The sequence below is a fragment of the Pyxicephalus adspersus genome, chromosome 8 (assembly GCF_032062135.1).
Source record: "Pyxicephalus adspersus chromosome 8, UCB_Pads_2.0, whole genome shotgun sequence".
In the NCBI taxonomy this organism is placed as follows: Eukaryota; Metazoa; Chordata; class Amphibia; order Anura; family Pyxicephalidae; genus Pyxicephalus; species Pyxicephalus adspersus.
Genome location: NC_092865.1, coordinates 67,594,779 through 67,619,011, shown reverse-complemented (window position 1 = coordinate 67,619,011; position 24,233 = coordinate 67,594,779). Strand labels below are relative to the sequence as shown.

The following is a 24,233-nucleotide window of genomic DNA, read 5'->3' as shown; positions in this document are numbered from 1 at the left end:
TCTCCTGTTGTGTCTTTTGAAAACCCTGATTCTTTGCAATAGGACCTATCAAGGGTCAAGAAACAATCCTTAAGGAATATGGTCAATAGTAAGCAAGTAACATTATGTGGTTCCAGGCAGTTTTAGTTTTGTCTACTACATATTCATGCTGCAAACCTCCCATGTCAGTAGATATTACCAATACTAACAAACCATTCAATATATATTCTAAACAATATAATATCTCAAGCAGGAAATCAGGAGGAGAATTACTGCTGAAGCTGAGTTTCCTCAGTACATCCCTCATGCAGATCTCCTAATCTAAGATACAAATTAATTTTGGGTTATTACTCAACATCTTCCTATCTACAGAGAAAAGTGATTGATGAATCTGTGTGAAAATGTGGATCTGTTTGAAATGCTTCTCACTGGCTCTCAGAGTATCATCAGCGGTGCGTAAAGAAATACCATGACATGATTGATTACTGAGCATCTGAAAATGTGAAGACAAGTAACATTTAGGAGAAATCACAGCGTTACATTTAAATAACAGCACGGCCCCATAATAACTGTACTGAGCAGAGTAATTGGATCAGTTTTTATGTACTGCTCTAGTTCCCCTCAGAACTGGATACTCTCCAAATCAGAGAGACCTTGTAAGGGATATAAAGTAAAGTACAAAGAAAAAGATCCAATTACATGGTAAAACACTTGATTATCAATAAAATCTACACTTATTATGCTGACCAAATGTCAACATTTTAGCCTCCTGCTGATATGGTCAGGCAGCCAAAATGTGCTTTAGCATGGAAAAAAAATACCTGGACTTCATGTGTGGAGAGATTAGCACCATGTTACACTGGAAATGGTAGCCACTGACAAATGGTAGAAAAGAAGCTTGCAACTATATTATTATTGTTATATTACTTGTTTATATAGCAGTGACATATAACACAGTGCATAGTCATGTCACTTGCTGTCCCTCAAAGCGACTCAAAATCTAAAATCCTTACCATAATTATACACCTCTAATATAGTCTAAGGTCCATTTGGGATGTTTTTGGAATGTGGGAGGAAACCAATCTACCTGGAAACTCCCACACACACAGGGAACACATGCAAACTCCATGCAGATGCAAAGGCTAGGGTGCTGACCTCTGAGCCACCATGTTGATGTCCATATGACATGTCCCTGGAAGGCTGATAGAGCTAAACTTTGGTGAGCTGTGCACATGCATTTTAATAAATACTGCAGTGTGTTGTAGAGAGCCCATTGATTTTAAGGAGCAAAGCTATCATTGGACCCAAATGTCTGCTCCAGAAGGGTCACCTGTTGGATCTTTACCAGCAGACAGAAGAAACACCTGCTCACCTATCTTTAATAAGGACTTTTCTGTCAAAGCTCAGAACACTTTGAGTTGGGTATTGTCACCCACCAATATGGGAAGATACTGTGTGTAAGCAGCCAGATGACAATACACCCAGCTGGAAAATAAAGTCCCTGGCTATCCTTACTGCGTTTAACGCTGACGTTGCAAAAGGCAGACTGCAAATGACTATTGCTTTAAAGCCACTGTTAACAGAGTTGGGCTTTATGCGGAAAGGAAGGGCATTGCAAAAGAAAGGGTGTGATTGGCTACTGCTTTACAGCAGGGCTCAAACGGACCATCCCTGTGCACACTGTCCTTGTGCTTCCAACAGCAAACTCTGGGTTTCAAATTCACCATGCCAACATGAATCTGCTTTAAAATAAAAATGGATACGAGGGGAAAAAGCAGGATGAACAGGTCATTTTAAATGAATGAGAACTTACATAAGTAAGTAATCACTGGCACTTTGATTTAAATGGAAAGGTAGTTATAGTCAAATGCTTCTCTGTACCTCGAAGTGCCACTTTTTCTTGGCAGGAAGCAAATTAGCAAGGTGAGTACCCATAGAGTGGGTGGGGAGGAGGTGCCATAAGGTGTTTTTTGCCCTTTTAATGTCAACATTTAATACAATTCTTTGGGAAAACTGGGCAAATTGGCACAATTTTAAACTTTTAAAAAAGTAAAATGAGTTACATTTTGTTACCCTGTATTTTAAAGCTGACTTCCAGCATTTCCCCATTTACTTATGGTTTAAATATATGAAGAGTGGTAACATTTCCTGCACCTATGGTTCAGGATGTCTATTGTATATAGTCTTTCCAAAATCAGCTGTAACTCACTGAATAACCTTGTGCCTTGTGTACTTTAAATGTCATGAAGACTGTGCAGGAGAAAATGATATAATACATTCAGAAGGTCAGCATATGCAAAGCTTGTTCTCATCCATGTGAAAGAAATATACTCCTCTATATCTTCTGCTGCATTTAACGCTCCCTGCAAGGTATTGCAAAATTATGCTGGCCTGACAGAGATAAGGAATATGGTAATAAAACCATGGTCTAATATTTTCTTATCTTACATGTGTTGGTCGTGACATTTTCTATATCTTTTGCAATACAACGTGATTATAGCTAAAAATTCAAAAGAATGACTGTAAACTGGGTCACAAAATAAATCAGCAACTGTCAAGGGTGTCCATATTTGTCTACAGCTGCTCCATTTGAGTTTGCTCCATTTTTATTTATGTTTACAAATACATGACCATACCTTTCCGGTGTCTTAAAACACACTTCTTTACCATTGTAGGTATTCTATACTTCTAGGTGTGGGAAACCATAGCTGTTACTGGCTTACTGAGGTGAAAATATTGGGCTTGATTTATTGAAGCTCGCCACGGCTGGTGAAGATAAACTTTCATTTGGGTGATCCAGCAAACTTGGAATGGATCTGGTCCAGGTTTCAAAACATTTGCTAGCAAATGACTTTAAAGAAATCCATTCCAGGTTTGCTGGATCACCCAGCTTCACTTATGAAGGTGTATCCTCTCCAGCCTTGAAGAGAGCTTTAATAAATCGCGACCATCGCATTGCCTATATTTTTTTGGCATTTACTACTTCAAGCCTTATCTGTGAAGGTTCTCATTTATCCAGGTAATGGGATTGCTAGAAAATGGCACATTTTGCTGGACTTGTTACATAACATTGAGATGTTTTGCTGTTTATTCAAGCAGAATTTTGAGTTCTAATGTGTATCAGAAACAAACCCCAGCATTTATAGACAAATAGGTCTTCTGTTTGCAATCACAATGTAACTAGGCAGATATTGATTGTTCAAGAACATGATAGAAGAAGTGAAAGTGGCAATTTACATCAAACTGGATCAACCATTCTTAAACAGGTGCAGAGCCCTTTATTACCATGTTTTACTTACATCAAGTACTATTTTACCATCTATAACCCTGTACCTTGCCAGATTACATATTCAGTTATGTTATTAAAACAATGAACACCTGTTCTGGATTGCAAGATGTAACTAGAACAAAGACTGTTTCAAAAATGTTTCTACTTTCCACTATTTTTTGGGACTGTCAACATCTGCCTTGATAAATTAAATGCATAAAGCGAAACTAAACTAAAAAAAAAAATAAATAAATAAAAAAACACACACACACTTACCTTTTAACTCGTGCATCCGTCAGGAGGTTTCTTCGTTTGGGTCCCGCGTCGTCCCGGTATTAGTCTTTAGTGCAGAGCGCCAACATCTTCTCTATTCATTTGGGTTCTTCTTCCAGCATCACCTGATCTCGCAGTGCGCAGGCGCGAGATAGGGCGACGTAGATGGGGAAAAAAAAGATTGCCGATCTCACTGTGACTGACTGTTTCACTGCAGTAAACAGAGGACAACACAGAAAATGTAGAAGTGTGTAAAAATGGTCTTTTTGGGATCATCACAGAGATTATAGAAAGTGCCATTGACTCACAAAGTATGTAAATTCCTTGGATGTAAAGCCCATCTTTTGGTGTCAGTAGTTTCACTCACACATGTGAAACAAGCATATAGCTAACTGGGGCAAGTTGTGCAGCAAGAAGCAAATCCCTGAGCTCCATGCTCAAATGCAAGTTTATTTTTTAGAACCAGGTCAGAAATTATTTATTCTCTCACTGAAAGGACTGCTTTAGGTAAACCTGTCAGGCATACCATAGTGTATAATATTAATGGTTAATTGCCTTGTTTTCCATTCAATTTGCTTAAAAGGTAAGTGAACTGTCAGGAAGGATTGATTCAAATAATTTACTAGAAACCATCAACTACATTTTCTGTTCCCAGTTAGAAAAAAACAAACCTATAACTATAATTTTTAAAACCAAATATATGTAGGTGTTGGAAAAAAAAAAAGGTTTGTTATTTTAAGAAGTTTGCCCTTAAGCTAGACTTGTATGTCAAAAAAGTTTCTTTCACTAGTAAATTTCCTGCAACAGAATTATTATTATTACACAGTATTTATATAGCACCAACATATCATGCAGCGCTGTACGGATTCCATAGCCATGTCACTAGCTGTCCCTCAAAGGAGCTCATAATCTAATGTCCCTACCATAGTCATATGTCTTTAATACAGTCTAAGGACAATTTTTAGGGAAAGCCAATTAACCTAATTGCATGTTTTTGGAATGTGGGAGAAAATCAGAGTACCCAGAAGAAACCCACACAAACACAGGGAGAACCTGGAAACTCCATGCAGATAGTGTTCTGGCTGAGATTCGAACTCGAGACCCAGCTCTGCAAAGGCCAGAGTGCTAACCGCTGAGCTGCCCTGTAAATTTAGAATCTAACTATATATTGTGCATTTTATATTGTGGTTGTGGTATCACTGTCAACAACAGGTGCAACTTCAAGATAAACAAATCTAAAAAAAAAATCTTAAAGCCCATCTCTGGGCAAAAACAGGCATTACAGGTGTAGGTACACACACCTAAATAAGAAATGTGCCTCCTTTACACAGAGTAAGGCAAACAAATCTTGGGACCTGAACAACATGTTCATATATGTATAAAACAAGCATTTAGATTTGATTAGGAGCATGAAATTAATTAGGAGGTGGTGGAGGTAAGAGGTGTTTGGGAAGGGACACAGAAACCCAGAGGTCAGCTAAAAAGTGCACATATGTTTAAATGTCATAATAAATGTTTCACATTTCTAAGCTATTCTAATGCTTGTTACTGTTATAGGTCTTAAATTGTATATATTCTTTGTCATAATTATTGAGCATAATGCACATTGGATTTAATTTTATAATGAAAATACATGAACAGACAGGATATTACCTTCTGGCTCCTCCCCATGCTTCACATAAGACACACGGAATGCTTTTGGGCGATCAAATCTTGCTTTTGCTGATACTTTTTCTTTTGTATCCCATATTTTTACTTCTATCTTATGTGATAAAGTTTTGATTAAAGCCTCCTTTGTCACGTGGAGATCAATGCTGTGGCTCCATGCCAACCATAATTTATCCTCCTCTTGCCATGGCTTTATTAACTGAAAAAAGAAAAGGGGTTAAACTAAGCTTTGCGGATCTGAGAAAACAGATCAATACAATACAGATTGGAAAAACTGTCACTGAGCATATCAGGAATGACACAGGATGATTCTCCTATGTTATACACCATTTACTTCATACATTTTGTACTATTGGCGTGATCACCATCACTAATGCCATGCATTTTTAGCAGATTGCAGAATTATACGCTACACCTTACTAGAAACTGTAGAGCAAAAGGTACATTTAATACTGAACCTCATTTTTATAATCTTGGTAAAACAAAATTTCCTGTCCCCTGAAACCAATATTTTGCTATGGGAACCATAGACCAATAGTTTATTACCTGTCTTTGTATATGTAAATGTTTGAGGCACTGACCAATCATAAGCCTTTTGACAAATATGCAATATGATAATTTTGGTATGTCAATGCCTCTGCAAAACATACAAAAGTAGCAAACAGTCATAAAAGATTTTTCATATCAGGGTTTTTGATACAACAATGCTCAAAAGCACGGTATACAGAAACTACTGAATATTTCTAAATATAAACTGATACAAACCAAGATACTTATTTTTACACGAAATTACAGGCAACCTGCTTTGACTCGAGTATAAACCTAATGGAACAAAATCTGACTGTTACTACTAACATTGACATTAATAAATATATCTGTGGTGTGTTATTTTTAAACTATTTATTTAAAGGGGGAAAAATTAGCTTGGATCAACCTTGGAGAAATAGACTGTATGTAGCACTGCCTGGAGACTATACACTGCACATTTGCAGCATGGTGACTGGGGACCATATATTGTATATACAACACTGTAACTGGGGACCACATGCTGTGACTGGGGACTTGTGTGTATTCAGCACCGGGGACTGTTCAGTATGTAATTAAAAGTAGATGTAGAGTAGGCAGAGATTACATGACCTATATTTATGCAGGAACATAAGTATAGCTCATGTTACAGATACTTCGCTAGCTACATCTGGATCATGTCATGCACACTGTGAGATACAAAGAGTAAACCTTAACCTTTAGTAACATGAAGGACAGCACTGCTAATTATCCAGGTGGCTCAATGTCAACTGCTACCTTAATACCAAACGAGTGTCCTCACTCACTGACAAGCTAATGGTAGCGAGACTGATGGTGTCCCACTGTTATGTTTGTAGACCCAGGTATAAGCCTAACTATACTTTCCTCTTGGTTTCCTCTTGAAGCTTTAATTACATTTTGGCAATATTTATCTTTGGATTCCAATGCAGTTTCAATTTTCTTATTTGGGTCTTTGGGTTAAAACGTAATAACCCTTGTTATAGTGTTTATCGTTTTTATACAATGATATTTAGTCATTTTACCATATCGATTACAAAGTATGTCTAAAGCCAAATTGTTTTGGATTTTACCAGAGCTAGGGAAGGGTTAGATCTTCTGAGGTGGATATATGGCACTTGATCCCAAGATGTTGGCATTCCCATCTATTGGGTTGGGAGTAATTGTACTGTGTTGTGCCTAATGTTTCCAAGGCCGTCGACTCCAGCAATACAAAAGGGCTAAGCCTTATAAAATAGGCTTATAATGCTTTTACTGGCTTTATATGGGAATAAAGGGGTTAGGATGTCTAAAGCACAACCAGAAGTAGTAGAGATCTCTCCAAAAGGAAGGGAAACCTTCACAGTGTCCCTATTAAAAGATTTACCCTCTGTTCTGGTAACCTAAAATTCTGATTTTGTCTCACTTTCAGACCCAGTGACCAGGACAAAAAGATAGGGTGAATCCCTCCAGCACAGACAACATGAAAACCTAACAGGGGTTCACTGATCTATAAAAAGAAAAAAACACTGTCAATTTCTATTCACTAGAAGAAAATAAATTATATTATAATATAAATATTATCTGCTAGATCATTCCACCTACCCGAGACTCATGCTCCATATACAGCTTGGCTACAACCCCAAATATGACCACATCAACTTTAGTGGGTTCGGTGGACTCCGGAAGAAGGAAATATTCAAAATGGAAATAATTTTGTGCTTTTGGAGCTTCGATTACTTTCTTGTGATGCTTATGGCCGGTTTTTCCTTTGTGGGTAGAAGCAAATTCATCGTCTTCTATAAAAATTAAAAAAACATCATGAATCAGAGTCCACATTAAAAATGTGATGCAATCCAGTGATAGTTTTCTAAGAAGAAGTGAAGCAAAATAATAATGAGTGAGTTAAGCACATGAAAAATCACAATCAAAAGGTACAACCTCATTTTCTTGCAAACAAATAAAAAAGCTAGAACTTTCCATATCACATTAAATTACATGTATAAATGTTAAAGTTTAAAATCATACATCAACCACAATAAAGAAATTGTAATAGTATATAACAGTAATCCAAAGTGAGCAAAAGGAATGAACAAGTATGAATCCAAATGCATCTCTATGCATGAATGAAAAAAAAATCACTAAGTTCATCTCCTTCCTTGCCTTAATATCATATAAATGGTCTCTAAATCTATCACTCAATCTGCTTGTGGTATATTACACAAGTGATTACATGTAAAATCTATTACAGATCAGGAATTATTTGATCTTACATGATTTATTGATTACTGAAGATTTGACTTGATGTCTGTCACACAAGACAACATCCACATCTGAAAAAAAGCTTTTGTTGTTAACTAGGTTTCATTTTTCAAATCTCTATTCTTAAACATGCATGGAGAATGACCGTTACTTATTGTGGGAGGTTTGTTTCTTACAAACTTTAGCGGATGCACAGCTATTAAGGAAATAGAAAACTTGTTCTTTTCCACTTGGAAGTGAGAGCTTAGCACAGACAGCAAAAAAAGAACCTGACAAACATTTCCTTTCTGTCTCTGTCAAAACAAAAAAAATGTCTAAATTGTACTTTATATAATTAAAAAGCAGGTGAAATTTATTTTTACAGTGCCACAGAGAGAGTGTTATCCACCCCTTATCCTGTTAACAACCATCAGGTAAAACAACTGGTTAGAGACATGCAATTATTTCGGTTTCATCAAAGCATCATTTTCTCTCCCCTAAATACTACAGGGGATGGCAATTCAAAACAAAAACTTATTAAGGTTAATACTAAACCTGTGCCCTGCCTGAATTCCTTATGACGCTGCTCTCCCGTTACACAAAAGCGCAACATGCCCCGCATTCAATAATGCTCCGGGTCCCCACCCTTGTAGTCGCCACCTTCCTTTCCCGCTGTCCCCCCCCCCCCCTTCCCTCTAATTTACCTTAATCCCCCTTTTCTGTTTTCTCTCTTCTTTTCTTGTTTAAAGTATTTATAGGTGCGCTGAGCCTTCTACAGGTTTTCCAACTGCATAATAGGTAGGTCTACATGTAACTGATGTTTCAGATTGTTTTATTTATATTGGGTTTGTGATTTGTTTTCCTGCACCCCACTATTTCTGTTCATTTTGTTATTTGTTTACCCGTTATGATTTCTCTGTAAAAATATTGAAATCTCTAAGAAAAATCATTGAAAACAAAACAAAAAAAAAAAAAAAAGTGAACCTGTGCCCTGATTATGCATGCTAAAGTATTTACACATTCTGAACAAGCAGTAAAGGCAAACACATCCTCAATCACCTTTGTCCTTTTTTAAAGATATACCTGTTTTAAGATAAAAGCCTGCCAAATTTTAATGCAAACAGATGTTATTACCATAAACCACAGGACGGCAGCAGCACAGTGGCTCGGTGGTTAGGCTTTTGCAGCGCTGGGTCCCAAGTTCGAATCTCGGCCAGGACACTATCTGCATGGAGTTTGAAGGTTCTTCCCGTGTTTGTGTGGGTTTCCTCTGGGTACTCCAATTTCCTCCCACATTCCAAAAACATGCAGTTAGGTTAACTGTTTTTTCTCCTACATTGACCTTATACTGTGATAATGACATATGACTATGGGGGACATTAGAATGTGAGCCCCTTAGAGGGACAGCTAGTGACATGACTATGGACTTTGTACAGCGCTGCATAATTTGTTGGCGTTATATTGTGTATTACTGTGTAATAATAATACCTAACCTCCGGTGAGGGGGAAGAGATTCTCTGTTTTCAATTTACTGTTTAGAGAATATAAGGGAACCACCCCCAAGGAAAACATGTATGAAGTATACTTATCTCCACCCCAGCAATGCAAGTGTGCCTATGTTCACACTGGCAATAAGGTTACAGTGTGGTTACTGCTACCTTATGTAAGTGAACAGCTGTGGGATACGCTTCAAATATCTTCTACCCATGGTCTACCTTATGCAGGCACTGGTTCTTTAAAAACCAGGACTGCAGTGGAGTGACCATACGGGCTGGAAAGGTAGCAGCTGCTGGGAGCCACGTGGGATTGCTTGATCCCAAGGCAGGTCTGAACCTAGCCTTTGCACAAGCTCCTTCACCAGCACCAACATCTTCTACTTAGCTTCATTTTCTCCCCAGCCCCTTTTAGCTGGGCACACCACCCGGGGTGGGTGGGTTAATGAAGAGTTAGGTCACAAAACAGGGTCTGCCACCCAGCTACAGCTTATTCCCACCTAGTTTTAAAAAAATGCCTGGATTTAACACTGCAGCTTCATTTGGGTTTGGCATCTTTGCTTATTCTGACTGTCCCAAAATTACATATCTCCTGATCCCAAATTTACTAAACATAATATTCACAACCGCTTCCCCCACTGTAAGTGGAGAAAAATGTTCTGTCTGCAAAGAAACTTCCCAAACACTACATTGAGTTTTATCTTGAATGGTATTCCTTATGCAAATCATTTGTTTCTGTGTTGTAAGATGTTAGTATTGAAGTATATACCCCTATAAAGTTCAAGTGGTGATAAATTAGGCTTTAGCATTATGGAAGAAATATGGTTAGGTGTAAAATACTATTAGGTTTAGGTTAGGTGAAGGACTGGGTTAAGTGTCAGGGGGTAGGTAAGCAATTGTGTTAAACAGTTGGCGATTGCCATCAAAATGCTGTCATTGCCTTATTCATATGATTGTCACTTTCATGATGATTGTCACTTCATGAAAAACTGGTGGTCCCTACTGTTTATCAATTCTTTTGCCACAATACAACTTACTTTACTTTCCAAAAGGGTGACTAGTTATCATATTCAAATAAATAGACTTTCAGATAGCCCGTTTAGGATAATAATGGTACTGTGATCAAACCACGCTGCTATCGTACTGTAATCTAAAGAGTGATTCTGAATACACCAATGACATGCTGTGAATTCTACTTTATGCAAACATTACATGTTCTCTCTGGAGCTGTCCCTATATTTCCCTATATCATCAGTTACAGCAACAGTTATACTTCACTATAAAAAAAATAGATAAATATATAGGTACATATTGCTAAACAATGGTGCAAATAAAAAAGTTTATAATCAAACCTTTACAATTATTAGTTATTGCATAAACCAAACTGAGTTCTCATGGACAGTGTTCAGATGATTTGAATTGTAATGTTTTATGTACATTTATCTTCAGTTTGAAAAAGAACCTCAGAGGATGGTCCTAGGAATCCTAATGAATGTTTTATTTGTTACAAAACCCTGATCTTATCCCCAGCATGTATTCTTAAATCATTCATTGATTATGTTTTAGTGCATTTGCCTTTAAGCTAATATACTATTATAGTGGAGAGCCATCAATCTCAAAAATGATTTTACAATTTTCAAGAGAATTGCAGCATGCTACGTCTCTCACTTTCCTGGATGGAGATTTCAGTTAATAAATTTGCTGCCAGAATGCTCCCTTAGGGATTACCACAGCAGTCTTCATTAAATCCCCCAGAGTAACTGCTCGCAGTGATTACTATATTCCCTTGTGTGAAAAAGGCCAAGCAACATTCTCACAGCATTGTACAGAGTGGCTTCTACATTTCTGTCATTTAACGGATGGGAACTCTTTTATTGTTACTATACAAAGAAAGAGTCTGTAAAGCCCAGAACTTTTCCATCTAGTTTTGGATAGATTGGGAGAGGATTTTATGGTCTGGCATTTTTTGTCTGGCTTCCTATAGATGTATGGTGGGTTTATGCATGTTGCATCTGCCCTGAACACTAACCGCAGCACTCGTTCTCTCTACTCCTTCATTACACTGATATCCTGACGTCTAGGATCCCTTTCTCTTTCATTGGAACTTCTGCCTAAACTATGACATTCTCAACTATTCTCTGAGGAAGCCACAGAGCAAAAGCGTCGGGGTTTTGAACGCTATATGACCATTTTTGTTATTTATAATAAATTTAGGGTTTATTTCTGTATAGGAAAATAGTCACTTTCCCCATGAATTCTTAACCTACCTGGCAGCAATCCTGAGTGTGACTAAGGGTTAATTTTCAGAACCAAAAGTGGTAACCCCGAGCCACACTAGGGGTGGAATTGCCGGGGAGTTTAAAAGCTTACCTGGTAAGTGGTGCCCACTGCCTGCCGGCCAACATCTGCGTCCCTGGCGTGTGAATGTTGGGGATGTAAGGCCAGGGGAGGCAGATGCCAGCCGGGCATCTGCGTGGGAGCCTGAGGCTGGGGGGCGGGACTGTGCGGCTGGGCGGCGGGACCAGGCAGGAAATTTAAAATACTAAGTATTTTTAAATGTACCACTTTTACATTTAAAAATACTTATTATTCATACCGCCAGGGAAGGTAATGGGGGTGACCTATCAGATCAACCTTTGTATAGGTAATTGATCATTTTCCCCATGAAAGCTTAATACCATTACAAAAATACCAAATACCATTCTTGTATTTACCTATCTTAAGTTGTATGAACTTCCTATATACTAATACGTGTGATTATTGCAAAACAAACCCCAGATTTCTTTTATTTCTTTGAAACTATTGTTTACTAGATTATCAATTTGGGGTGGCAACACTTAAGAATTAAGAGGTAGTTGGTTTACCGTCACTGTTTTGAATACCTTAGATTGGGAAAGGATCTTATTATCTGGCATCTTTTTCTATTAAGGGTTTCCTATAGAGAGATGTTTCCTATTTAGAGACAGGGGTTGGGGTAATTACGCAAATGGCAAGGTGACAAACGGTAGGGGCCGCCTGGGAACCTCTGCTCCTTCTGCTGTTTCCTCACTCTGCAACATAGAGAAATAAAAACTTGACAAAGGGCTCCAGGCTTCCCTGAACAAAAGATATGACTACAAATAATTGGCATAGTATTTAAAACAGTTTATCCATAATACTATAGCATGATTGTTACCTGCTTTGTGAACATTGCATACTTCTTTATATAAATATGTAAAGACATGATTTCCAACACACCTTCTGCTGGCAAGTGTATAAAACCCTATTGTCTGTAAGGAACGTATTGACTCCATGTATCAATAAACCAAAGAATTACCTATTTTAGGTGGTGCTGGGATTGCAAATGAGATTGTTACTGTACAAGTCACAATGTGAGGCACATCCAACTTCTTGCTAGCAGAGTCCACATTTCTATTTGTCTCATCAACTTCTCTGGAATCCACTAATGTCACCTGTAATTTGACATTTTCAGCGCTCCCTTCTCTAGATGGCACTTTGTTGATGTCTGGAGAAGAGCAGCCGGTTTCATAATCTGAAACAGACTCCTTTATGGGAAATGATGTTCTTTCTGGGGTCGGGAGCTCAGTGTCAGTGGGAACCCCACTATCATAGTCATCGTTTTCTGATGAAGACATTTTCCCAACTAAGGAGTCCTGGTACATGCTTCTTCAGTAGGTTCAACTAGAACTAGATCCTCCCCTGTGTTGCAATGTCATCTGCAGAAAAAAAAATAAGCTGGAGCAGTTCAAAGTTATCTTTAAATTCCTAAAAAAATATTAAATAACTGCAGATTATTTCTATTATACTGTAAATTAAACAAGATAGTAAGCTGCAACGTGCTATTATCTGACACCTTTGCATTTAGTATGTTTGCATGCATCTTTTCATATTTACCTGACGTACAAGTAAGGTCTTCATGTATAAATGTTAGATATATGCAACAACTCAAAATTGTTCATAGCAATTTAATAAAATATATTTATTTTTTTACTTGTTATTTGACCTTTATTCTTTTGAATAAAAAGGATGTGAGAATTTTTTAGCATTTCTGTGTTATCCAGATGCCCAGGAAATAACCCCACAACCTACATCCCATCTCTCTGATTGTCACTCTCTGCCAGTCATTGTAAACCAAAGATCACATCCCCGCAACTTATAGACGTGAATCCTTCACTGTGTCATCAAAAAAGTCCAGCATGTGGAAGCAATGTCCTTACCTGCACAATCTGCTAATCAGGTGCTTCATTATACAACAACAAATACATAATTATCATTCTCATTCCCCTCAGCTGTGAAAGAGGAGAAAATGGACATCTCTGCAAAATATGTGATTGCATTACGAAATCACATCCTAAAAGTATTCAAAGATGTGGTATTGCCACCGTAGCCAATGCAAAATAATCAATAGGCACCAGATGACAAAGAGCCAGGTTGTGTATGTCACCTGTATACAAGTGTCGCCATTGGAAGACCACTGGTGGCTAGAACTCTTGCCTTGCCAGCGTACTATCTGCATGGAGTTTGTTTGTTTGACCCTGTCTTTTCATGGGTTTCCTCCCTCATCCTAAAAACAGGAAACATATATTTAACCAGTGGTGAACAGAGAATGGTTTTAACACTTCCCAACTTTACCTTACACTTCCCACCCTGAGGTTACAAATGTTTCTAATTCTGATTGTTAATAACTAGCAATAATTATTTGTTATTAGCCATGATTAACATGAAATGAGAGTTGTTAAAATTTGGTTGGAAACCACTGACAGCCATTCCTCATGAAAGTGTTAGGGGCCAAGCTGTCACTAGTATCATCAAGCCCTCTCCCACATACTCAGTCCCTTCATTGTAATCTATTTGCTGCCTTGTCATCTAGGGCGGTTTGCTTTGCGAATAATGCAAGTGATCGCCAACCAGTGGTCCGCGAGAAAAGTTTGGTGGTTTGCAGAAACATTTGGAGACTCTGCAACAAGACAATTTCATCTGTCACGACAATTAAAACTCAGTACCAGTCTCGGCTTGAAATAAAAACGTCTTTCCGTCTTGCAGTAACATCATTGGAGCCAAAAATCCATAAACTTATTTCAAATAAGCAAAAAAAATATCATACTAAAATGTGTAATACTTAATAAACTTCAATTATTTTGTAATAAATAATCTAGCTCAGTGCTCAACCCAGAAATGTTTTTAAGCTGGGTGGGAAGAAATTGTAGGCGGGTGGCAGCCCCTGTATTGTGACCAAAAACCTTTAGTAACCACCCAAAAACAGCCGGGTGGGTGCTGAAAAGTGCCGGGTGGTGCACCCAGCTAAAAGGACCTGGAGAACCCTGTAGCTTCAATAATTTTGTAACAAAAAAGGTGTTGCACTTAAAAAAAACAAACAACAGAATTTTTACTTTACTTTGTCTTCCCTTCTATGTAAAGTGAAAAGTTTAGGTACGCTTTAATAAAATGAAAGCTCTCTGATCAATTTTAAATGTATTTATCTTTTTAATAAAATTCATATTAATTTGCTGGATTTAAAATGATGAAATGAGTGGTCTGTGAGGTCCGAAAGGTTGGTGACCGCTGCACTGGACCCTTGTTTGGACAGATTTCAGTGAGTTAGGAATTACAGGCCTCCCCTCCACACACAGGCAGCCTTCCTCCCAATGTGTATTTAGTGCAGCAAGCCAGACCTAACAGCTGTTTCTGCAGAAGAGCGCCATCAAAACATAAGTGGTCAAACAGTGTACTGCAGTCCCTGTATTGAAAATGCAATCTGAAATTCATGCAGGCAAAACTGAAGGATAGGGATTATCGATGGCCGGATTTCCAATTTTCAACCTGTACTGACATATTAAGAGCATCAGGGAGGTGAAGTTTTGATTGTCGGGGCAATCAAGACTTAAAGGGGCCGTTCTGCACCCCTTTAAAAAAAAACAATAAAGGCCCTTTCTGCAAATGGGGACAGGCAGAGGTCTTGTTTGCAAAAAGGAATGTGGCTACACACGTTTAGTCCCCCTAACTTTTTAGGGGGTTTTTATGACTAGGGATGGGGACACACAGGCCGGCTGCTCATATTTCCCATGCAAAATGGTGCCAGTTTATTACCATCCATATAGTGACCAATTTAATGTTATAGGTAACCCCTATATACCCTCATACATATTTATTACTCTAGGTGCAATTAGCAAAGCTGACACATAGAGATAGGAATCCTATTATAAAAACAAAAGTGCAAGTTGTTTACAGTTCAGCCCAATGAGATTTATGTAAAGGCTTCAGTCACATTTTTTGCTTTTTAAGAGTGTTTGTGTCTTCCAAATGTCTGCTAGACAAAAAAAAACAAACTTCCTTACTGAAAACATAAATATTTACAAAGCGTAAAATCCCTCCTAGGAACCTTTATTTTTCAGCCACTGGATGGAGAATACTATATGTATTATGAACAGATCCTACCCATCTGAGTAACATCTGAACACACATAGGGATCTGTTGGCTGGTTCCACTGCCAGTGATTTCATCAACCCAATCAGGTATGTGTAATATCATTTATTTACATTTCTTTTTCAGTAACCCTAATTAATTGAATTTTCTTTCTACAAGGTGATATAACTGTTTGGAAGGCAAAGGAGTTCCTGTAATTTTGGATTGGTCACAACTGGCACAGGATCAGTCTGCGTGGGATCTAATCTTTTAGACATCGCTGGATCCTGCAAAGGTAATCAAAAGTTAAAAACGGAGTAATTTAAACGGTACTACATACCTTTGCACGTATTTTTCAAGGTGAAGGGTCACATTGTATGGATGTGACACAATGGGGCAATCAGGGCTCTGGTTTTGCCAGAAAGCGAGGGGGGGGGGCAACTCAAATGTTGCCCCCTTCCTTTTTTTGCAAGCTTCATTGGAGGGGACCATTTATGGCTAGGAAATATTTATGGCTAGGACACACGCCCCAATTTCCTATTCCTATATTCCCAAACATAGAAAAGGGTTGTGTTTTCTCTTTGTTGTGTTCTCTCTTTATTCCTAGAGCGGATTTAAGCCTTTTATGGAATATGTAAAGGGTTCCCCTGTTCCCCTGTACTCGTTCCCCAGGGTAAAGGGACAAACAACTGGGTGTCCCTGTTACTAAATGGGCTTCTGGGAGTCAAATAACCAAACTTCCCCTTCCTTTTTTGGCAAGCTACATTCCAGAGGATCATTAATGGCTGGAAATTTTTTATGGCTAGGAAAGCGGTGGACATGCCCCAATTTTCTATCCCAAGTGAATAAAAGGGTCCAGTTTTATTATTAACTTACCTGGTGGTATGAATAGTGAGGATTTTAAATGTAAAGCAGTACATTTAAAAATGCACATTATTTTAAATTTCCCGCTCGCTCCCGCCTCTCAGCCAGGCGCAGATGGGGAGCAACGCTGGAGGACACCACGGACATCGCTGGAGGAAGCCGTGGGCCCTGATGGAAGATGCTGCGGGCACTGCTAGAGGACGCCGCTGGAACGTGGAAAGCAGGTCCCTGGAAACTCCACCCCAAGTGTGGCTCGGGGTTATCACTTTTGCTATGGAAAATCCAGAGAGGTTAGGGGTGCAGATCATGCAATGTTTTTTTTTTTTTTTTTTTATAATCTTAATTTAATTAATTAAATTATAAATACATACTATTTATATATATATATATATATTTTTTTTTTTAATTTTTTTATTTTTTTTTAATTTAATAACATTACATCACATTACGGCGTGATTGCGGAACAACTCTAAACAGCTGAAGTTTACTACCTTCATGGGATCGTTTCTTCATCTTTATGAGATCACAGGTATCCTTCTAATATGTGATGTCTTTCTCTTAAAGCGTACCTAAACTCAGAATTTTCACTTTACATAAAAGAGTAGAGAACCCTTTTATGTAAGGTAAAAATTCTGTTTTATTTTTGTTTTATTAGGTGCAGCACCGCCCTCTAATTCTGGGCCGCCTAGACAGTTGAGAATGAATGGGAGCGCAAAGCCTCCCGGGATATCTACGTCAGGCATCCGGGGAGGCTCTTGGGCACTTCTGCGATTGCCTGAGCATCTCGGGCTTGCGCAGAAGGAGCCAGGGGAGAGGGAGGAAGACAGAGAGGAGGTGAGAGAGATAGAAAGGTACACAAAGTGGCAGAAAGAGAGAGTCAAACCTTGCACCCATTAGGATCTGTGGTTGCTGCTGCTCTCCAATATTGAAGGCCGTGTTGGATATGTAGTCCATCCTGGCCCAATTGTCGCAGCAAGCAGCAGTAACTGGATATCCTTTTGATATAAGGTAAAAATTATATTCTTCTTTTCTCTAAATAATTTTTAAAAAATAAGAGGGGGGTGGGAGTGCTGTGAAGGCTGAATGGAAGCTTAGGGACTCCTGGGATACCTGCATCACATATCCCAGAAGGCCTGAGGGTGTTCCTTCTGTGCATGCCTGATCTCCAGGATGGCGAGGGATGAAAGGACATGTGTGGAGGGATCAGGGGCTCTGTGGGAGTAAAGGTAAGTGTTTTTTTATTTTTTTCTGACAGCTCCACATTAATTCACTTTATGCAAAAGCCAAATGCCACAAAAAAAAAAACAAAAAAAAAAACGCCTGCACCTATAACTTTTCCTGAATTTCCGGAGAAATTGGGTTTAAAGATTAGATTTGGACAGTTATAAAAGATATATAGTGTATACCCCTGTTAAAATGCCAGGTTTTTGTAATGTAAATATAGGCCACAATATATCATTTGAAAAAGTATAGTTCAAACAAAAAACAAACAAATCTGTTAGAGGAAAAATATAAAAAATAAAAAAAATACAATAGGCTGATGCATAAGTGTACACACCCTAAAACTAATACTTTGTTGCACCTTTTGATTTAATTACAGAATTCAGTTTTCTAGGGTAGGAGTCTATCGGCATGGCACATCCTGACTTGCCAATATTTGGCCACTCTTCCAATTCCAATTACTAGTGACTTTTTCCCCAAAACTTTCAGGGGTCTGCTGGGAAGCTAAAGATGAAGAGGAATATCACCTTTCACTATGACAATGACCCCAAGCATACATCCAAATTAAAAAAAAAATGGCTTAACCAGAAGCAAATTAAAGTTTTGGAATGGGCTAGTCAGAGCCTAGACCTAAATCCAACAGAAAATCTGTGGGAGTGCATGAAAAGGACTGTGCACAAGAGTTGCCGTTGCAGTTTGAAATGTTTGGAGAGCTTTTGCTGGTGGGTCAGGATGTGCCATGGCAAGAAGACTGAATGCTATAATTAAATCGAAAGGTGCTTCAACAAATATTAACCTCCTGGGCAGTTCATTTCTGTCTGTATTTTTATTTCTAAAAGCAGTACATTGTCTTTCATGAAAATTTATTTAAAAGTATAATATATTAGTGTAGAGGATGTGAATGGATGGGCAGGACACTGCAGGACGCCGGTGAGACCAGGTAAGTCTTTATTATTTTTTTACCTACCGCGGGTGTGCCTTGGGGTAACCGCTATCAGCTGTTGTTTTCCTACCCCGAGCCACACTCGGGGTTACTGCCCAGGAGGTTAATTTAAGGGTGTGCACACTTAGCATATTGTATATCTTTTATATTTTTCACCTAACTGATTTGTGTGTTTTTCAATTGAATTGTGCAGTTTATAGGTCACATTAAAGGTGAGAAAAGTTTTAAAACAATTTATTGTAGTTTCTTTTTTTACATCACAAAAATCTGTATCAACAACTAGAATTGCAGACAGGAAGAGCAGGCACATGGGAACAGAGCCTAAAGGTACTCCTTGTTCAGGCAACTTCCTGTTGGCAATCACTTCCTTTTATAGGCATCACTGCAATGCATTACCCAATAGCAACTCATTACTGCAATGCATTACCAATGGCGCCTCATGACTGCAATGCTTTAACCAATGGCGCCTCATGACTGCAATGCTTTAACCAATGGCACCTCATGACTGCAATGCATTAACCAATGGCGCCTTTTCACTGCAATGCATTACCAATGGCGCACCACAATACAAAAGTAACACACTAGTAAGGGTTGTGGTGAGCTGCCATGAAGTAAATGACATTGTTTTATCCATTCTGTTGTTTTGCACTCCATGCATTTGAAGACAAGGACACCAATGCATTACATGACGCATGTTCAGTCACATACCATAACACCCTTATTCATGTTTATTTTCAGACTAAAAACACTGAATTAACATTAAATTAACAATGCCTGACATCCTGCTGACATTTTCATTTTGTAAATAATTAATGCAAAGCTCTCCATGAGATTGTTTTCAACTTCTGAGGAATATTCTGCATTGCTTTAATAAACAAACACAACATATCAGCCTTAATTCATTTTATAATTAAATAATCTCATGGCTCCATATGTACTAATCCCCCTGAGTTATACCTGTGCAGTATTACAGCGAGGACAGGTGGACTCATCTCCCCTTACCTCATCTCCCGGGCTCTGCCACAAACTTTCACCTCCAAACAAACACAAGCACTTTCTTCATCCGCGGTGATAAATAGTCCCGATATCTAAGCAGAAATATCGGCCGGAGAGATAACAGCATGCTCAGCTGGGATTTCACATATTCTTTAGGTCGTACATCTTATCACAGAATCCGGGAACGGGGAAGAATAAAGGGAAAGTATGTATTATAGTGGCGGAGGGATACCGAGACTGAGCTTGTGGTGTTACCATAGAGACGGCTCGGCTTGTAGGCGGGGCTGGGAAGGAGATAAAAGTGCCGGAGCAGAGCTGGGCCTCAGTCATTTAATAAATGAAGTGCAGCTGCTGAATAAACTTGTTATTATTATTTATTAGGATAAAACTATTGTCACTAATAAAGCTAAATATAATATATCCCCTACACAGGCTCCTTATATATTACAGTGTGACTTCATTCCACCAGCATTAGGTGTAACTAAAGACAAAACTATTTCATAATTATTTATTTTCCAGATAAGAATATGAGAGGTGAGGGGTTAGAAGTCAGTGATGGGGACAGACAACAGCCGGCCGACCCCCCAATATAAAATTGGGTGCGTCTTATATTCCGGAGCGTCTTATAGGGCGAAAAATACGGTAGCTAGTTTAGACACAGCACTAATTTAGTGCTTCCTCTATCCAGCTCCTGTGTTAACCCCTCATTGTCCAGTCTGTTGGTTGCCAGCCCACTTCCCTGTGCTGTTCCAGTGTTCCTCTGTATCTGTGGTTATTCCTGTGTCACCTGTGCCTCCTGTTGCTTCCAGTGTCTCCTGTGTTGCCTGTGTCCGCAGTGGCCCCTGTGTCACTGGTGTCTGTCTTCTGGATTCCTGGTATTTAACCCCTGGCTTGTGACCTGACCTCTCTTGCTTGCTGCCTCTTCGACCCCTTGATCCTCAACTATTCTTCAGCCTTGTGATTTGGTACCATGTTTCATCCTGCCCACCCTGGTGTGCTCAAGGACCGCAACCTGGCAGTAACCAGCAGCGCAACATCCTCACCATCAGAGGCTCTGGAGTAGACCTGGCTTCTGCTTAGACTCTGCACCTTGGCCCTTCTCAGGGCTCACACTACTCCTGTGCAAGCCATAGCATCCTTAATAGCCCATGTGACCAGCAGGCATCTGTTACAGGTTGCCTTTTCCTGCCAGGTGATATGGTAATACCTGAGGAGCGAAATCTAAGTGACCACCGGGTCTTCCCCAGCGCACCCCACTGAGGGATACCCCGGTATCCCTAGTCGCTACCAGGCTGTTTTTGTGCAAGGGAGCCACCAGGTCATGGCCCCACTGGGGAGGTAATATGGCTCAGAAGACTTCAGCTTTGGAATGGTGATGAGACTGGAAAACAGCGAGTCAAGTCAAGATAGCTGCACTGGCTGAGGTTAAGGCTGGCAGCAGGCCAGGTGAGGTTAGGTAACAGGACGAGGTCAGGGCAGGCGGCAGACATGGCAAGGTCAGGTAGCAGGTAGAGGTCAAGACAGGCAGCAGACAAGGCAGAGTCAGTATTGAATAAAATGAAATGGAGAGAAAGAGAGGCTTTTTTTTTGGCATAATCATCATAAAAATTTACTCATCACATTATATGATCACAAACTAGTTATTTATACAATCACTTTACAGAACAGAAAACAAGTCAAAAATATCTGCTGGGTATAAACTATCTAGTATCTCATATGAATAGAATGTCTTGTCTCAACGCATTTCACCCATTATTTGAGACTTAGACTAAATTAACAAAAAATTAACAGAATATAAAAAATCAGTATAATATATCAGCATTGCACTTTTACAGTGTCTTTGATATACAATGAAGTGAATAAAGACAGTCTCAACATGCTGCCATAAAGTAATAGTATCTATGTACAATAAAATGTAGGACATGTAGGACAGGATGATACGAAGGTCTTACAATCCTTTGGCATATCTGGCCACCAGAAAGATCGTTTGAGCAGATCTAGTATCTTGGACATGCCGAAATGCCTAGCCAATGGTGAGTCATGGCAGGATTGACAGGATTGACTGACAGCCGAAGATCCTTCGGCACATGGATGTTGTCACGATAAGCCAGGAGGCCACCGTTCCATTGTAGATCAGGGATGCCATTGGTTTGCTTGGCCTTGGCAGTCTTCAGGATAGATGCGGAACAAGGCATCCGGTTAGATGTTCTTAGATCCTGGTCGAAAAGTTACACGAAAGTCAAATCTTGAAATTAAAAGTGCCCAGCGAGCCTGCCAGGGTCTAAGGTGTTTGGCTGTTCTCAGGTACTCAAGGTTCCTCTGGTGTGTGAGGAGCAGGACAAGGTGAGTGATTCAAGGTGAATCACAAGGTGATTCCTCAAAAGCAGTCTTAATTGCCAATAATTCAGGGTCACCAATATCAATATTTTTTTCTTCGCAGAACTTAGCTTCCGTGAAAAGAAGGAGACCGGGTGCAGAAGAGCCTTTGGCCTAAAGTGCTGAAATAGAACAGCACCTACTGCGATCTCTGAGGCATCTACCTGAATTTGGATAAGGGTAGATGCCTGGTAGCATAATATGCTGCTGAACTTGGTTTCTTGTTAGTAGACACCACCTTGAATGATAATGTACATTATTTCCATTTTAGGTAAGGACTTTCTTACAGACTTGCCTCTATTCCTAAGAGCTATTGACAACTCATCTATTTCCCTGGGGGGTCCGGTAACTGGTTCTATACTGGAATGTGTTAGGAGTCTGCAGACACAGTGTAGAACCAGTAGCCACTGTATTTGTGAAAGTGCAGTTACCAAGAGCAATAAGGGCATCTCAAGTATTATGACTGGTTGAGGTGAGCTACACCCCTATGCCTTTTGCTTTGTTGCCTATAATATACATTATATCTGCAGAGAAATACCATCAGCATACACATGTCTCTCTTTACCAAGAAAGTCCCATGGAATGCCAATGAGCACATTTTGTTCTCTTCCATCTTTCACTTTAATCAAAGTCTTTTAATGTCTATATTAGCCTCTATCTCTTTTCTGACTGGAAGAAAACAGAAAAGAGACAGAAGGTATTAATGTTTTTGTGCTCATGCATTAAAATGAGATCATCCATTGTTTTTTCATTCAAATTCAAGAATTTGATACAAATTTAAAAGCATTTCTCATTCACATGAAATTATGTTCAGAAGAGATGCAAAATAAAGTCTGTGAAAGTGATTGTTCACTGCATAAATAACACAGAAAAAAGCAAGACAAAATGTTACATGCAACATTGTGAAACTAAAATCCCCCAGCCTTACTTTGCAACCACAAGACTCCTGCCACCTGCATGGCTTGAACTATGAGCTATATCTTACCACTGATGACATAATATATGGAATGACTTGTTCTTTCTGTTCAGCAATTAGATTCATGGTTTTGAAATTTAAAATTTTGCTGGCTCTTGCTGTTGCACTCATAATTACATAGTTTCAAAGTAGGTTAGGTTGAAAAAATACTTTTCAAAGTCCATCAAGTTCAACCAGTAGTGAAATAAACATATTCCAGATTTAAAACCCTATAGGACCTGATTTATTAAAGCTATCTCAGGATTGAAAATATTTGCTACGTATATAGCAAGTTTTTTGCTATGATGATACTCTATCGTCTTCAATCTTGGAATGCTTTAATAAATCAGACCCCTAGTCTTATACAGTAGTCCCCCGTTTATCGTAAGGGTCATGTTCCAAAATCAACCCTGGTAAATGAAAATCTGTGATATATGGATGCCACCCCCAAATGCTTTTTGTTTAATATTGTATGTTATATTACTTGTAAATACAGTATTGTACTGTAATAAAGTCAATACTTACGTTAAGATACCTGACTTGAGTGAAGATGATGATGATGAACATTTACAGTTCTTCAGAAGGCACCTCTTCATTAGGTGCTTCAGAATGTTGCGTGTCTTCTTGTGGGATTGCATTTGAAGTCTCCTTTGCAGGTTGAAAAAAATTGTTATGGGGAATTGCTGGCGGTGCTTCTTCATAGTGGTGAGGAGGGTTATGTTGCATTGCAACATAAATCATGTTCTTGAACCATAGAGGGATCCCATGCTTTAGCCATCCCCTGCAGTTCTTTTGCAGCTTTTGCCATCGCTGCAAGTCTTTCTAGCAAGAGGCCTTTGTCATGGTCCTCCTGTTCCTCTTCTTTCTCACTTGCAGATTTTGTAAGCTCAGCCAAATTCTCATCTGTCAGTGGGTCAGAGTTAGCATCGGTGGGCTCATTCATGACATCTTGCGTCATGTCATCGCATCGTTCGAATCGGCCGAATGTTGAATTTCTTCTGGAGAGAAGCCCTTATTATGGATTATTGTTAA

The 24,233-nt window shown here is 39.0% G+C and overlaps 1 protein-coding gene across 1 annotated transcript in view; it reads right to left on the bottom strand.

Annotated features, from left to right (window-relative positions):
• CFAP92 (cilia and flagella associated protein 92 (putative)) overlaps positions 1–20,062 on the bottom strand; it is a 43,664-nt gene extending 23,602 nt beyond the window's left edge. Inside the window, 6 exon segments of the mRNA XM_072421231.1 lie at positions 409–472; positions 3,715–3,731; positions 5,174–5,387; positions 7,316–7,509; positions 12,761–13,160; positions 19,877–20,062. Coding sequence (XP_072277332.1) covers positions 409–472; positions 3,715–3,731; positions 5,174–5,387; positions 7,316–7,509; positions 12,761–13,106 — 835 coding nt within the window. The 5' untranslated portion in view covers positions 13,107–13,160; positions 19,877–20,062.
• Positions 20,063–24,233: the final 4,171 nt, after the last annotated feature.